Source organism: Moschus berezovskii, chromosome 20 (assembly GCF_049115385.1).
Source record: "Moschus berezovskii isolate FMDL1 chromosome 20, NW_MosBer_1.0, whole genome shotgun sequence".
Classification (NCBI taxonomy): domain Eukaryota; kingdom Metazoa; phylum Chordata; class Mammalia; order Artiodactyla; family Moschidae; genus Moschus; species Moschus berezovskii.
Window position 1 is genome coordinate 48,315,146 of NC_142479.1, and position 12,662 is coordinate 48,327,807.

At 55.4% G+C, this 12,662-nt stretch overlaps 2 protein-coding genes across 2 annotated transcripts in view; one reads left to right on the forward strand and one right to left on the reverse strand.

Moving 5' to 3' along the window:
- Positions 1-1,163: 1,163 nt before the first annotated feature.
- The window catches only part of ACSF2 (acyl-CoA synthetase family member 2), a 34,688-nt gene continuing 23,189 nt past the window's right edge, over positions 1,164-12,662 (reverse strand). The window contains exons 7-16 of the mRNA XM_055407574.2: positions 12,083-12,178; positions 11,815-11,972; positions 11,444-11,535; positions 11,062-11,138; positions 4,543-4,650; positions 3,190-3,341; positions 2,240-2,381; positions 2,048-2,158; positions 1,847-1,915; positions 1,164-1,305 (exon numbers count right to left, since the gene is read on the reverse strand). Coding sequence (XP_055263549.1) covers positions 1,255-1,305; positions 1,847-1,915; positions 2,048-2,158; positions 2,240-2,381; positions 3,190-3,341; positions 4,543-4,650; positions 11,062-11,138; positions 11,444-11,535; positions 11,815-11,972; positions 12,083-12,178 — 1,056 coding nt within the window. The 3' untranslated portion in view covers positions 1,164-1,254. The remainder of the gene's footprint in view (positions 1,306-1,846; positions 1,916-2,047; positions 2,159-2,239; positions 2,382-3,189; positions 3,342-4,542; positions 4,651-11,061; positions 11,139-11,443; positions 11,536-11,814; positions 11,973-12,082; positions 12,179-12,662) is intronic.
- On the forward strand, positions 6,738-10,865 carry CHAD (chondroadherin). Its single transcript, XM_055407577.2, has 4 exons — positions 6,738-7,564; positions 9,565-9,728; positions 9,994-10,139; positions 10,355-10,865. The coding sequence occupies exons 1-3, from the start codon at positions 6,785-6,787 to the stop codon at positions 10,133-10,135; spliced, it is 1,086 nt and encodes a 361-aa protein (XP_055263552.2). The 5' UTR covers positions 6,738-6,784; the 3' UTR covers positions 10,136-10,139; positions 10,355-10,865.

The following is a 12,662-nucleotide window of genomic DNA, read 5'->3' on the forward strand; positions in this document are numbered from 1 at the left end:
TGTGAGTTGGTCTGTTACAAGGGCTGTGGAATCAGTGGGGGAGGAGAGGGCCCTTGGACTGAATGCTGCAGGGGCAGAAAATCCCTGCTTGGTCAGGAGCGTAGGCTGTCGCCTGGGTCGGGCCAACCCCAGGCATCTGCTGTGAGGAGAGTCAGAGATGGTGTATGTGGGACAGATAGGGTTCAGAAGAAGGGCTGGACAATCAGACACCCGAAGAACTGTCCCAGGAAGTGGAAAGATCATGGGCTTTGGAATCAGGGTTCTAGTTCCAGTTGTGTAAATTTGGGCAAGACACTGAACTTAACTGAGTTTTCAGTTTCATCCTTTGTGAAATGGGGTTAATGCCTGCTTGACTGTGTTCTCGGGAAGATTTCAACAGGAAATGTTGGATGTATGGATATGGATACAGCAGGATATGGATGTGTCTGTATGTATATAGTGACTGGCACTCAGAACACCCTAAATTTATGTTCATTTTCTAAAAAGTAAAGATGAGGCTGCTGCTGCTGGGGGCAAACACTGGGAGATAAGGCTTGCAAACAGAAGGAACTTTTCCTTCTGTCTCTGAACTAGAAATCGATGTGCTTAGCTGTTTTTTATTTCTTGGATCAAGCTACAGCTTGCTTTATCCTGCTTTAACTGCCCATCAAGGAAGCCCTAGTTTCACTGATTAAGAAAAAAGATCAAAATTGGTTTGGTTGGGAGGGATGGGGGAGTAGGGGGATGTAGGATGATAGTTAAAGGGTACAGAGTTTATTTTTAGGAGGTGATGAACATTTTTTTGTGTTGACTTTGTTGATCAGTGTACATATCTGTGAATATACTAAAAACCATTGAACGTAACACTTTAAATGGGTGAATTGGGTAGTATGTGAATTATAACTCAATAAAGCTGTTTAAAATAATACTTCTTGCTGCACTAATCTGGCAACAATGTGAAAAAGAATGTGTGATGGTATCTAATTGTGTTAGATTAAATAACACCCTAACTGTGTTGACATCTCAAAGGGATCGAGCGAGGGTTAAATGAAGTAGATAGTGCACGCCAAAGTGCTTAGCACCATCGTTGACAAGGAATAGGAGGTTTAAAGTGCTTTGGACTCTTCCCTTCTCCATCCTGTAGCAGCTGCAAAGACAGCATACCAGCAAGAGACCAACCAAAGTAAACAGAGAAGCTCTTTATGCCAGATCACAAAGCAGACATGGGGAATGTGGGAGAAGGGCAGGGAGGAAGGATCTTCTCCCTTCCTTTATTCACAGGTTTAGATGTTGCTCCATCTGCTCCCGAAGTTTGAATTTTTGGATCTAGAGGAAAGTGAAAGAAGTGAGAAATTAGGCAGGCTAGCTAGGGTGTCCCAGAGAAGGCAATGGCAAGCCACTCCAGTACTCTTGCCTAGAAAATCCCATGGATGGAGGAGACTGGTAGGCTGCAGTCCGTGGGGTCGCTATGGGTCGGACACGACTGAGCGACTTCACTTTCACTTTTTACTTTCACACATTGGAGAAGGAAATGGCAACCCACTCCAGTGTTCTTGCCTGGAGAATCCCAGGGACGGGGGAGCCTGGTGGGCTTCCGTCTCTGGGATCACACAGAGTCGGACACGACTGAAGTGACCTAGCAGCAGCAGCTAGGGTGTCCAAGCCCTGCTGGTTTGCCTGGGACTGGGGAGTTTCTCAGGCTAAAGCCAGGAAAGTTCAGGGCAAACCAGCATGAGCTGACAAATGTGTGACCCAACTGGCAGCCTCTCAACAGACTCTGGCTCATCACTCAGGGAGGCTCAGGCAAGGCCACCTGACCTGCACCTGGGCTCCAACTTCCCTGGCCCTCCCTGGTCTCCCTACATACCTTTCCTGAGACGGTGAGGGGGTAGTTTGTGACAAAAACGATGTACCGGGGAATCTTGAAGTGGGAGATCTGCAGGCCAGAGAGGGATAAAGCATGAGGCTGGGCAGGGTCACAGTGGGCAGTGGGCTGACAGGTTGGCAGGGAGAGGGTATTAGAGAACTGAGCAACACGGTGATGCTTGGGGTGAATTGAGGCTCCCACCTTCCCTTTGCAGAAAGCCTTGATCTCCTCTGCTGTGGTCTTCTCCCCTTCCTTGAGCCGAATGCAGGCACAGATTTCTTCCCCCATTCGGTCATCCTTCACTCCCACCACCTTCAAGAGTCAGAGACGGGTATCAGACATCCCCATCCGTGTCCCCGGCTCTTGGGCTGTCACCTGGGCTGGGTTTCTCACCTGCACTTCCTGAACCTGTGGATGTGTGTGAAAGAAGTCCTCGAGCTCGGCGGGATAGATATTCTCACCGCCACGGATGATCATATCCTTAGAGCGGCCCACAATCTTACAGAAGCCCTGCTCATCCATCGTGGCAATGTCTCTACAAGGAAAGCCCAGGAGTTACCTCTGACCTCTGCCCCATCTGGCTGGCTCACTCACTCACCAAAAATTTATGAAACAACTACTGTGTGTATGTCTTACACTACTCTAGACTCTGGGGCATATGGCACAAACAAGACATTACCTGGATCATACAGGAGAACCTATCTAATGTAGGAGGCAGACCAAACCGAGTAAACCCGTACCTATAGTATATTTTCTCTCTCTCTAAACATATCTATACATACACCTTCTGGGGCTGGTTTCTTACCATTCAGGTTTCAGCTCAAAGATTTCCACCTGAGAGAAGCCTCCTCTGGTCACCAGAGAAAAGAATCTCCTTTTTCCACCACAGGCACTCTCCTGTGACCCTATCTTATGAGTTGTGTTTATGAATGTCGGAAATGATCTTGACTGTATCTGTCTCCCTCCACCAGACATGTGGGAAGTAACAGCAGGCTCCTCCCCTCTGCTTTCCCCTGGACCACCAGTGTTTAGAACAGTGCTAGCACATGGCGAGTGCATAATTAGAATTTGTTGAATTAAATGACTGCCTGAATCTAGGCTCAGATTTTGCAGGCACTACCCCAGGAGTTCTCATCTGTACTGCATTTGGTCCTTCCAGGAGCCCTATTTGGAGAATATGATCATTCTCATTTTATACATTTTTGAAACTTAAGTCTCCGAGATGTGAAGGGGCCATCTTGACAACTGGTTCTCCCAGTTCTAGTTCAGTGTTCCCAACTCAGCCTCAGGACCCCCAGCTTCCCCTTGGCAGACAACCGCTCCACCCTGCCCTGCCTTCTCACCCTGTCCGGTACCACTTGTCCTGTCCAATTGCTTCCTCAGTCTTCCGGGGCTCACCCCAGTAGCCCAGCATGACGCAGTACCCCCGGATGCACAGCTCTCCAGGCGTGTTCAGCTCTGCCAGCGTTCCCGTCTCCGTGTTCACAATCTGGGCCTGGGACCAGGCAGCTTCAGGCTGGGGCCTCCCACCCTCTCACTTCAGGATGAGGGGCCTCAGGAATGGGGAGCGCTTTGCCTTCCTTCCCCCATAATGAAGCCCCCTGGGTCTGCCCATCCCCAAGGAATGGAGATGCAGGCTGAGTAGATCTGCCACCAGTTGGATACCTGAGCTGGGCATGAAAGAACAGTTGAGGCCCAAGTCAGGAGGTGCTGAGGAAACAGAGTGGGTGGGAGCTGCTCAGAGAAGGAGGCCAGAAGAGGGGCCAGGCCAGCTAAAGAATTATAAACTGTGCAGAAGGAAGGGAGTCTCCTCTTACTTCCCACTAAGCAGTAAATAAAGAAGCCAAAGAGGGTGGCAGAGCAGGGCCACGTGAACGGGAGAGGCGGCAGACAGGCAGAATCTGAAAGCCTGGTTGAGAAATGAGCCACAGCCGACGGGCAAGGAAAGCTTAGCCCTTGTGCCTCGTGTCTGCATCTGTGAAATGGGGAGAACTGCACCTGCCCTGTCTACCTCACAGGTGGGCCTCTCAGTGAGTGACACATGGGAACACATGGGCACACATGGGAGGGACTGATGTCACTGCACACTCACTTTAGGGAGGAGAGAGGTAGGCCCCAGGGGAAGCACACTGGCAATAATCCCAGAGGGGCAAGGTACAAGGCGGGAGGGGAAACCAGATACGAGCTGGCATAAAGCACCAGTATTGGAGGCTGGGAATTTGAGAGTGAAAGGTGCTCTGGGTCAGCCTTCAAGATGCAAGGGACTCCCAGAGGGAGAAGCTGTTTGGGAAACTGTTCATGCTAAACACAAAGAGGAACTCTGCTGAAATGAGGTGTGTCGGGGGGAGGGGAGGGCTATGGGAGAAAAAGAGCTGTGTAGGAAAAATCTCTGTGCTCTGGCTCTCTATGAGGCTGTTCTGGCTGCCCCAAAACAGACAGTGGGCTTGGCAAAAACACACCTCAGACAGGAAGGGAGGCTGCAGAGAAGTTCAGCTGGCAGCTGGCCACTGTTCCAGCTCTTCCCGGTTCAGGCCTCAGCCCACAGAGAAAGCCCCAGGCCAGGCCCAGGAAGACCTCGTGGCTGGGGGCTCTCAGTGTCTGGAGTGAGCTGTTTGGATCTCTAATTGAAAGCAATAAACGTCCCAGGGGGTGCACCCAGGTGAGTGGTGTGTGTGAGGAGGGTGTCTGGGGCCCACCTCTGTGTGAGGCATGACTCTGCCCACACTTTCTGCCTTCTGCTCCACAGTGTCCTCGGTGAAGTTCATGAAGGTCACGGGGCTGTTCTCTGTCGTTCCATAAGCCACCTAGAGGGGCCAAAAAGGGTGTTTGGAACAGAGCCTGGGGAGCAGAAGGATGGGGAAGTTACCCTGAGGGAAGGACCTGGGGTGGGGAGTGGGTTGTGGGGGATGGAAGCAGTTGACCGGTGGGAAAAGAGTCATATTCGGCAGAAGTCAGGGGTTAGGAGGTAGAGGCACTGGGTATATAGTTAGACTAGCTCAACTAGCAGGGGACCCAGGTTTGAAATAAAATTGAGAGTAGGGAAGCCATTCTCTTCCAGCTGGGCTCTCAGTCTTCCTACGTTCTTGGAGCAACCACGTGGTTTAGCCTGTGGCTCCCAGTTACCAGCATCTCAGCTTCCCCATCCCATCCCCAGGCTGTGTTAATACCCCCTTCCCGATTTCAGGCCACAGCATCCCCTGCCCCTTCTTTCAAAGCTGAAGAATCCATAAATTTGATGAGAAAGCCAGCCTGCTTTGGCCCAGCCGGGAGCTACACAGATACCAGCCACCTACCCCTACCCTGCCCCATCCACTCCAAACCCGGGATAGATGCCTGATCTTGGGGTAGGTGCCCCCCCTCCCTTCAAGTTCTGGAGAGTTTCCTGTAAATTTGTTTTGCTCAAAATAAAAATACAGCCAAAGCAAGGGTTTAAAAAGCCAGTGGCACACACCCCAGCCCCCCTTCTAGTGGTTGGAACATCCTGAGCAACAGAAAACCAGCCGTCAGCCTTGGAGGAATACCACAAGACAGTGTTTTGGCCCAAGGATGACCCTCATCCAGAGGCAACGGCTGAAAGGGGCTTAGGAGACAGCAGGCTTCCGCACCTGAGCATTGGATGAAGGGAGAGGGGCTGGTTAGGTTCCTTCCAGCCAGCAAAGACACCAGACCTTTGTTCATCCTTCAGCCCTACCCTACCCTCAATTTCCTCCGTGTTAGTGGGCATGAATCAGGCATAGCTGGGGTCTGGCAAGACTTGGGGTCTGGTTCCTCCTCTCAACCCCCCAACACAGACAAGAACTCGTACCAGTCAGCCCAGAGCTTGCTTTGGGGCCAGAGCTGTGACTCTGCCTGCCCACCCTCCCATTTCCACAGGAACCCAGACACCGTGGCTGACAAGTAGACACACAGAGACGCAGTTCGCAGGAGTAGGGCTGCCCACAGGACCTGGGGTCGTGAAGCCTGAGCTGTCGGGACCCAGCCCTCTCACCCACCCTTACAGTCCTGGGGCCACCGCCCAGGTGTGGCTTCTGCCAAGTACACCTTGGCGCCACTCTGGCCACCACCCTGAGAGAACCACCCCCCACAAAGGGTCCTGACCACTGCAGGGTGGGGTGGGTATGAGGAGATGTGGACATTTTAGGGAGATTAAGGAGGGCGGAAGACAGCGCGACTGTGCCTGTGGTCTTTAGGTGTTTGCCGAGGCCTGTGGGTCATCCCCTCGCCCCCAGTTCCCACTTCTCTGGCTGCCTTCAGTCGTGGCAAAGGGATATGGGGGGTGCAGGGGACAGAAAGCCAGCCTGAGGCTGGGAGAGAGAGGCCAGGGCCAGTCGAGGGCGGGGAGGAGCTCCACCTCTTGAGAGCAGCTGGAGCGGGGAGCCCGACGCCAGGGTGGCTCTCACGCTCCGCCAGCGCCGCACAAGAGCCCCATTAAAGCGCCGCCGGCCGGCGACCGCGGCGAGACTCGCGTCCGGCTGTCCGGCCCTGCTTCCTCCCTCCACTGGGTCCAGGGCACGCGGCCGAGGGCGTTGGGGGGGAGGCGTGGAGGCTCAGACTTGAGCAAACAAATAAGTTCAGGGACTGCCCCCCTCCCCGACTCTGGAGTAAACTCGGGTCCTGGACGCACCCATACCCTCCCCGGCGGAGAGGAGGCCGGGGTGGGAGGGAACGGTCCGAGGGCAGGGAGACAGGGGCCCGAGCTAGGGGCCGAGGTTGGGGCCAGTGCGGCCCCCCACAGAGCCCCCAGGGTGGGAGGGCCCTTCCCCGGCGAGGGCAGGGGAGCAGCTCTGGGCGGGAGGGAGTTAACCCGGTGGCCTCCGGCTCCACGTAGGAGCTGGCTCTGGCTGCCGGCTGCGGTCAGGGCCACCATATAAATAGGGCGGGAGACCGAGCGCCGAGGACTTGCCGCTGCCCCCTGCCTCGGTCCCAGACGTCCCGGCCATGGACCGCCCAATGCTCCTGCTCAGCCTCAGCCTGGGCCTCCTGGCCAGCCTGCTGCCTGAGCTGGCCGCCTGCCCCCAGAACTGCCACTGCCACGGCGACCTGCAGCACGTCATCTGCGACAAGGTGGGGCTGCAGAAGATCCCCAAGGTGTCCGAGAAGACCAAGCTGCTGAACCTACAGCGCAACAACTTCCCCGTGCTGGCGGCCAACTCATTTCGGGCCATGCCCAACCTCGTGTCGCTGCACCTGCAGCATTGTCAGATCCGTGAGGTGGCCGCTGGCGCCTTCCGAGGCCTCAAGCAGCTCATCTACCTGTACCTGTCCCATAACGACATCCGCGTGCTGCGTGCTGGTGCCTTTGACGACCTGACCGAGCTCACCTACCTCTACCTGGACCACAATAAGGTGACAGAGCTGCCCCGGGGGCTGCTCTCCCCTCTGGTCAACCTTTTCATCCTGCAGCTCAACAACAACAAGATCCGAGAGCTGCGCTCAGGCGCCTTCCAGGGCGCCAAGGACCTGCGCTGGCTCTACCTGTCGGAAAACTCACTCAGTTCCCTGCAGCCCGGTGCTCTGGATGACGTGGAAAATCTCGCCAAGTTCTACCTGGACAGGAACCAGCTGTCCAGCTACCCCTCAGCAGCTCTGAGCAAGCTGAGGGTGGTGGAGGAGCTGAAGCTGTCCCATAATCCCCTGAAAAGCATCCCCGACAATGCCTTCCAGTCCTTCGGCAGATACCTGGAGACGCTCTGGCTGGACAACACCAACTTGGAGAAGGTGAGCTCCTGGTTGCGGGGCTGTGCCCTGGCTCCTTCTTCACTGCCAGGAGGCCCAGGGATCCAAGGCCACAGCTGGGCACCATCCCCTCTCCCCTAAAATTGCCTCTTCCTGTGGCTGTCTGCAAGGTGTGGAGTTCTGTCCTCATCTTATCGCGGCTGCTGCTACGTTGCTTCAGTCGTGTCCGACTCTGTGCAACCCCATAGACGGCAGCCCACCAGGCTCCCCTGTCCTTGGGATTCTCCAGGCAAGAACACTGGAGTGGGTTGCCATTTCCTTCTCCAATGTATGCATGCATGCTAAGTCGCTTCAGTCTTCTTACCATGTCCCCACCCCAAATCCTGCCCTGCTGTCCCTGTCCCTAGTCTCAGCCACTGCCCTCCTAGGATTCCTACTTATAAACAGAGCTAGGCTGTCCTGGCCCCGCCAATGGCCCCCAGGAGGCATATCCAGGGCTCTCAACCCCCCTGCTATGCGCAGACGCCACCTCTTTCTGTTGGGCCTTCCACCCCTCCTCTGCTGTTTTTTTCCTGCCTCCAGTAAACCTACCACCCCATAAAGGGAGGTTTGTTTATTGAGAAGCCTTCCAGAGGAGCTGGGCAAATCAGGCCCACAAAGAGACCCTGTTCCTGGTGGGGAGTGTGCATGAGTGCTAAGGTGGAGTGGGGGGCTGGGGAGTGAGCAGGGAGAGGAAGACCTCCTCCATGCCTCCCAGAGGCCCTGGTGGATTCCCCCACCCCACCCCCAGTCCACATACATACATTCCACTGCATTCTCAGGGCCATTTCAGCTGAGTGGGGACCATGGATCAGGGGCCTGCCCCAGGTTGCAGGCGTGGCACCCATGGGTTCCATGAAGGGGAAAAGGCAAGAGCCACTCACTATTGTCAACCTTCGGCCCAAGGACCCTAGGTGTCTCCCCATAGGAAAGACTGGCCATGCCTCACTGTGCCCCAGACCACTCACTTCCCTTTGCCCACCTTGGTCACCAGACTCATCTCCTGACTTTGTCCTCCCTCAGTACTTGGTCTCCTTTGATGCCCAGTGCCTGGCCAGGTGCTGCTGCCTTGGGTCAGGGTGGAATCCCTTCTTGGGACTAGAAAATTGCTGTGGCTCAGGGGCTTCACCAGGAGGTTTGGGCAGGGAACAGGGTAAAGTGGGGAGATGGTCATCAGAGCAGTCTGATTACCATGGAGGTTCACACCCTTCCCTGGGCCACAGGCAGAGATGAGGGCAGAATCATACCTGGATGGCAACCAGCCTTCATCTGGGTGGACAGAGCCTGCCTGAGCCTGCCCTTCTTCAGCCCCGAACACTCCCCAGCTGAAGTCAGAGTGCCCTGTGACCCATCACTGCCAGCGTGGCCTCTCAGTGGGAAGTAAAGTGGGGAAGCAGGGGCTCATTTGGGGCAGGCGAGGCCAGGCAGGAACCATGGCCAAGATGTGAGCACCAATAGAATGTTTCCTCTGGAGCCAGCCAGCCGGGCCCAAGACTCCACCAAGGTGGCTCCACAAATAGTCCCTGGCAGGCAGTGAGGGAGCAGTGAGGACACAGCAGGGGACACACAGGACCCTGGGGCCTGTGGGGAGCCTGGGCCCACTGCCCATCCCACCAAACACTGACCAGCTTCACTCTGTGCCAGCCTGGACCGCTGGGGCCAAACTCTGGCTGCCTCCCCAGTCCCAGTGTTTGCACAGGGAGCACGGCGCCAGGGGAAGAGGAGCTGGATGTGGCCCTGAAGCTACTGTTGACTCCCTAGTGCACCCTGAGCAAGGGACTTAACCTCGCCCCACAATCTACATATTGGAAATAACACTACCTGGCTCAACAGACCGTTTGTTGTATGGATTAGATCATCTGAGAAAACTTAGTCATGCTGTGAACCTGCTCAAGGTGCCACTGCTTACATGCAGGGATGGACCCTGCCCCTTGGGAGCATAGCGCTGGGAGAGGCCAGACACTAGGGCCGGGGTGCTCACTCATGCCCACCCTGCTCCCTAGTTTTCTGACGGTGCCTTCCTGGGCGTGACCACGCTGAAACATGTCCATCTGGAGAACAACCGCCTGAACCAGCTGCCCTCCAACTTCCCCTTTGACAGCCTGGAGACCCTCACCCTCACCAACAACCCCTGGAAGTGTACCTGCCAGCTCCGGGGCCTTCGGAGGTGAGAGGACCCCAGTAGTACCCCTTGAAGCCATCCTCATGCGATGGAGTGGAGACATACCGACCCTACACTAAGACATCCTAGGCATATGTCCTAGATTTGCTCCCTAAGAGGTGTGGGATGCTGGGCATTTCCCCATTTGTAAAATGAAGATGCTAGTTCCAGATGACCCCAAAGCAAAGTCACCTGGCCCTGTGGCTCACTGCCCTTACCTCCGATACTCTTACATCTCTTCCCCAATGCCAGCAACCCTCTGTCTCTCCAGGTGGCTGGAAGCTAAGACCTCTCGCCCTGACGCCACTTGTGCATCGCCCACCAAGTTCAGGGGCCAGCATATTCGTGACACGGATGCCTTCCGCGGCTGCAAGTTCCCCACTAAGAGGTCCAAGAAAGCCGGCCGCCATTAAACAGGTGGGGTTCGGTGGGCATGGCCCCCATTCTCTCTCTGAAGACTCTGGAATTGAGGAGGGTGTCCCAAGATACTTCCATTTTTACAGGGAAATGAGGGGAGGACTGGGGCCCCCCTCCTCTAAGGGGGAAAATGATACTGCCTAGGACTCCCACCATTCTCTCCAAACATCATCTAGATTGCTGGCGTCCTGACACCAGTCCTTGCCTCACCACAGGTCCTGACCCAGCCAGTCCTGGTGACTGGCGTCTGCCTTCTGCCGGAGAAACTACTGATCCTCTCACCTCTGACTCCCATCTTCTCCCAACACCCTCTGCTGATACATAGATCTGTCCCTACCTAGACATGTCCTGGCAGGGCACCCGGGCACTCCAGCACAAACCGAGCTCCACTTGATGCTGAGAGCTCCAGCATGCCTGGCCTCACGGCCACAGCTCCTCTCAGAGAAGCTGTTGCTAAGACCCCCAGGTCTTTTATGACAATAACAGGGTAGCCATCAGGATGGCCACCCTGCCAGAATCCTCCTCTTGAGTTCCCTTTCCCTGTCATTTGGAAACAAACATCAGATCCTTGCCCCACCCCTTGCTTCTCGGAAGGGTCTGAAGCCCCTACCCTCAACTCCGCCAGCCCCCACCTGCCAGGACACTGGTGCTTTGCCACACATCCTCCCACGCTGCATTTCTTCCCCAGATTTCTATAAATATAAATTTATGTATGTATAATATTTACTCCCCTGTCACCTATCTTCGTGACTTGAGAGCTATTGATGAGGTCAGACTGCAGTTTCTCACATCTGCTTTCTAGAATGAGGGCCAGCCTCAAGGGTCTTCCTTGGAGACCCAGGCTGTACTCCTCGACACATCCAGCAACCTGTTCTTGGCCAGCCCTGGCCTGCCCCCCACCCCAGTCCCTGCCTCTACTTACCACTAGCTCCTTCATGTTCAGCTTGTTGATGATGTCTCTGATCAGTTCTGGGGGTGCAGGAGACCCAGCGATCACACCTGAATCGGAGAGAGGGCTGACACAGCTCCCACCTTTTCCAGGTCCAGTAGACTCCCATTCACCTATGGCCCTTTTTAGGAAATAACATTCCCTTTGCTTCCCGACCCTGGACTTGTTTCTAGACCTGGCAGCTGTCCTTAGGCTGATGTCTAGGCAGCTGGCCTTAGGCTGGTGTCTAGGGACACTGGGGATTTCCCTCCCTCCCACCCATGTTTAGTGGCCTTTTTGCCCCTAAATGAAAGACTGGGTGCCTATGTAGCTTGCTAGGCTAGTCCTGGCCTCACCACTCTTGGCCCCATCCCACCTCCACGCATGGTTGAGATGTCGTAACTGGAGAAGTCTGGTTGGTTCAGAACGTCCACGAACATTGTGGGGGTCCCATACAGGAAGGAGCCTCTGTATAAGGGAGGTGCATCTCAAAATCAGGCTTGGAAGTAGAAGGGAATTTCCTCCTGTCACCCACCGGACTCTAACCCTACAGTAAGGGCCAAGGCTGCAACTGTGGGGAATAAGCAGAAGCTCCTTGGAGTGAGGGACTGGTCTGAGAATCTCCCACTACCCCATCTCCATTTCTCTTGATTGGAGGAAGGAGACAGCTTGGAAAGGAATCAGGGCCCAGGAGTGAGGAACAGGAGGATCTTATCGGCCCACAGATAGCTGCACGCGGATGCCCACCTTTCTCTGCTGATGGCCTCCAGCGTCTTCTTGCCCTCAAAGACTGGAGAGCACAGGATGAGGGTGACACCGTGTATCAAGCTCACCATTGTGCCCCCCACAGAACCCAGGCAGTGGTACAGGGGGCTGGGCAGGACTACTCGCGACTCCTCCGGCGTCTGGAGATGGAAGCAGGAGCTGGGTCTACCGCGGGGCCAGAAGGGGGAACCCAGAAAGCCCCCACCCCCACAGGGCGCCAGGAAGCCCTTGCTGGGTCAGCACCCCTCACCTTCTGCTGCAGTCTCAGGCGCTGCCCTATCATGTTGGCATTGTTGACAATGTTGTAATGGGAGAGTGTGGCCCCCTTGGGGCTGCCGGTTGTCCCCTGACAAGACAAGAAGCTGATAGCTTGGCCTCTTGCATCCCATCTCCTTCCCACCCTGGGCCACGACATGGAAGAGCACTGGATTTGGAGTCAGGAGATTGAGATTGTTGCCCTAGATCCACTCATTCACTCAGTACATATTTACAGAGATTGCCTTGTGCCTGCACGGTGCCAGGTGTTAGGATTCAGAAATGTGGCAGAGAAGGTCTGTTCTCAGGCCACTTATAAGGTGACTCAGAGGCTCACCAGTAGATGGCCTCTCTGGGCCTCAGTTTCCCCATCTGCCAAATGAGGGACTCTGACCTGTGGTGGCTCAGTACGTCTGACCCTGTGCTTGGGACAAGAGGGCTAGGGGAGAGGGGCATGTGACACGGACACTAGTTGCTGATGTTTTCCAGGGCAGAGGGGACAGCTAGGGCTGGCCCCAGGAGAAGAGTGCTCTCCTGATCTCTGCTGCCTCCTTGTTCTCAGGGGCGGGTCACAG

Excerpts from the sequence above, each read along its gene's own strand:
- CHAD (XM_055407577.2), top strand. The coding sequence starts at position 6,785 with ATGGACCGCCCAATGCTCCTGCTCAGCCTCAGCCTGGGCCTCCTGGCC. Across the intron at positions 7,565-9,564 it reads ACAACACCAACTTGGAGAAG|TTTTCTGACGGTGCCTTCCT; the intron begins GTGAGCTCCTGG and ends CCTGCTCCCTAG. Across the intron at positions 9,729-9,993 it reads CAGCTCCGGGGCCTTCGGAG|GTGGCTGGAAGCTAAGACCT; the intron begins GTGAGAGGACCC and ends CTGTCTCTCCAG.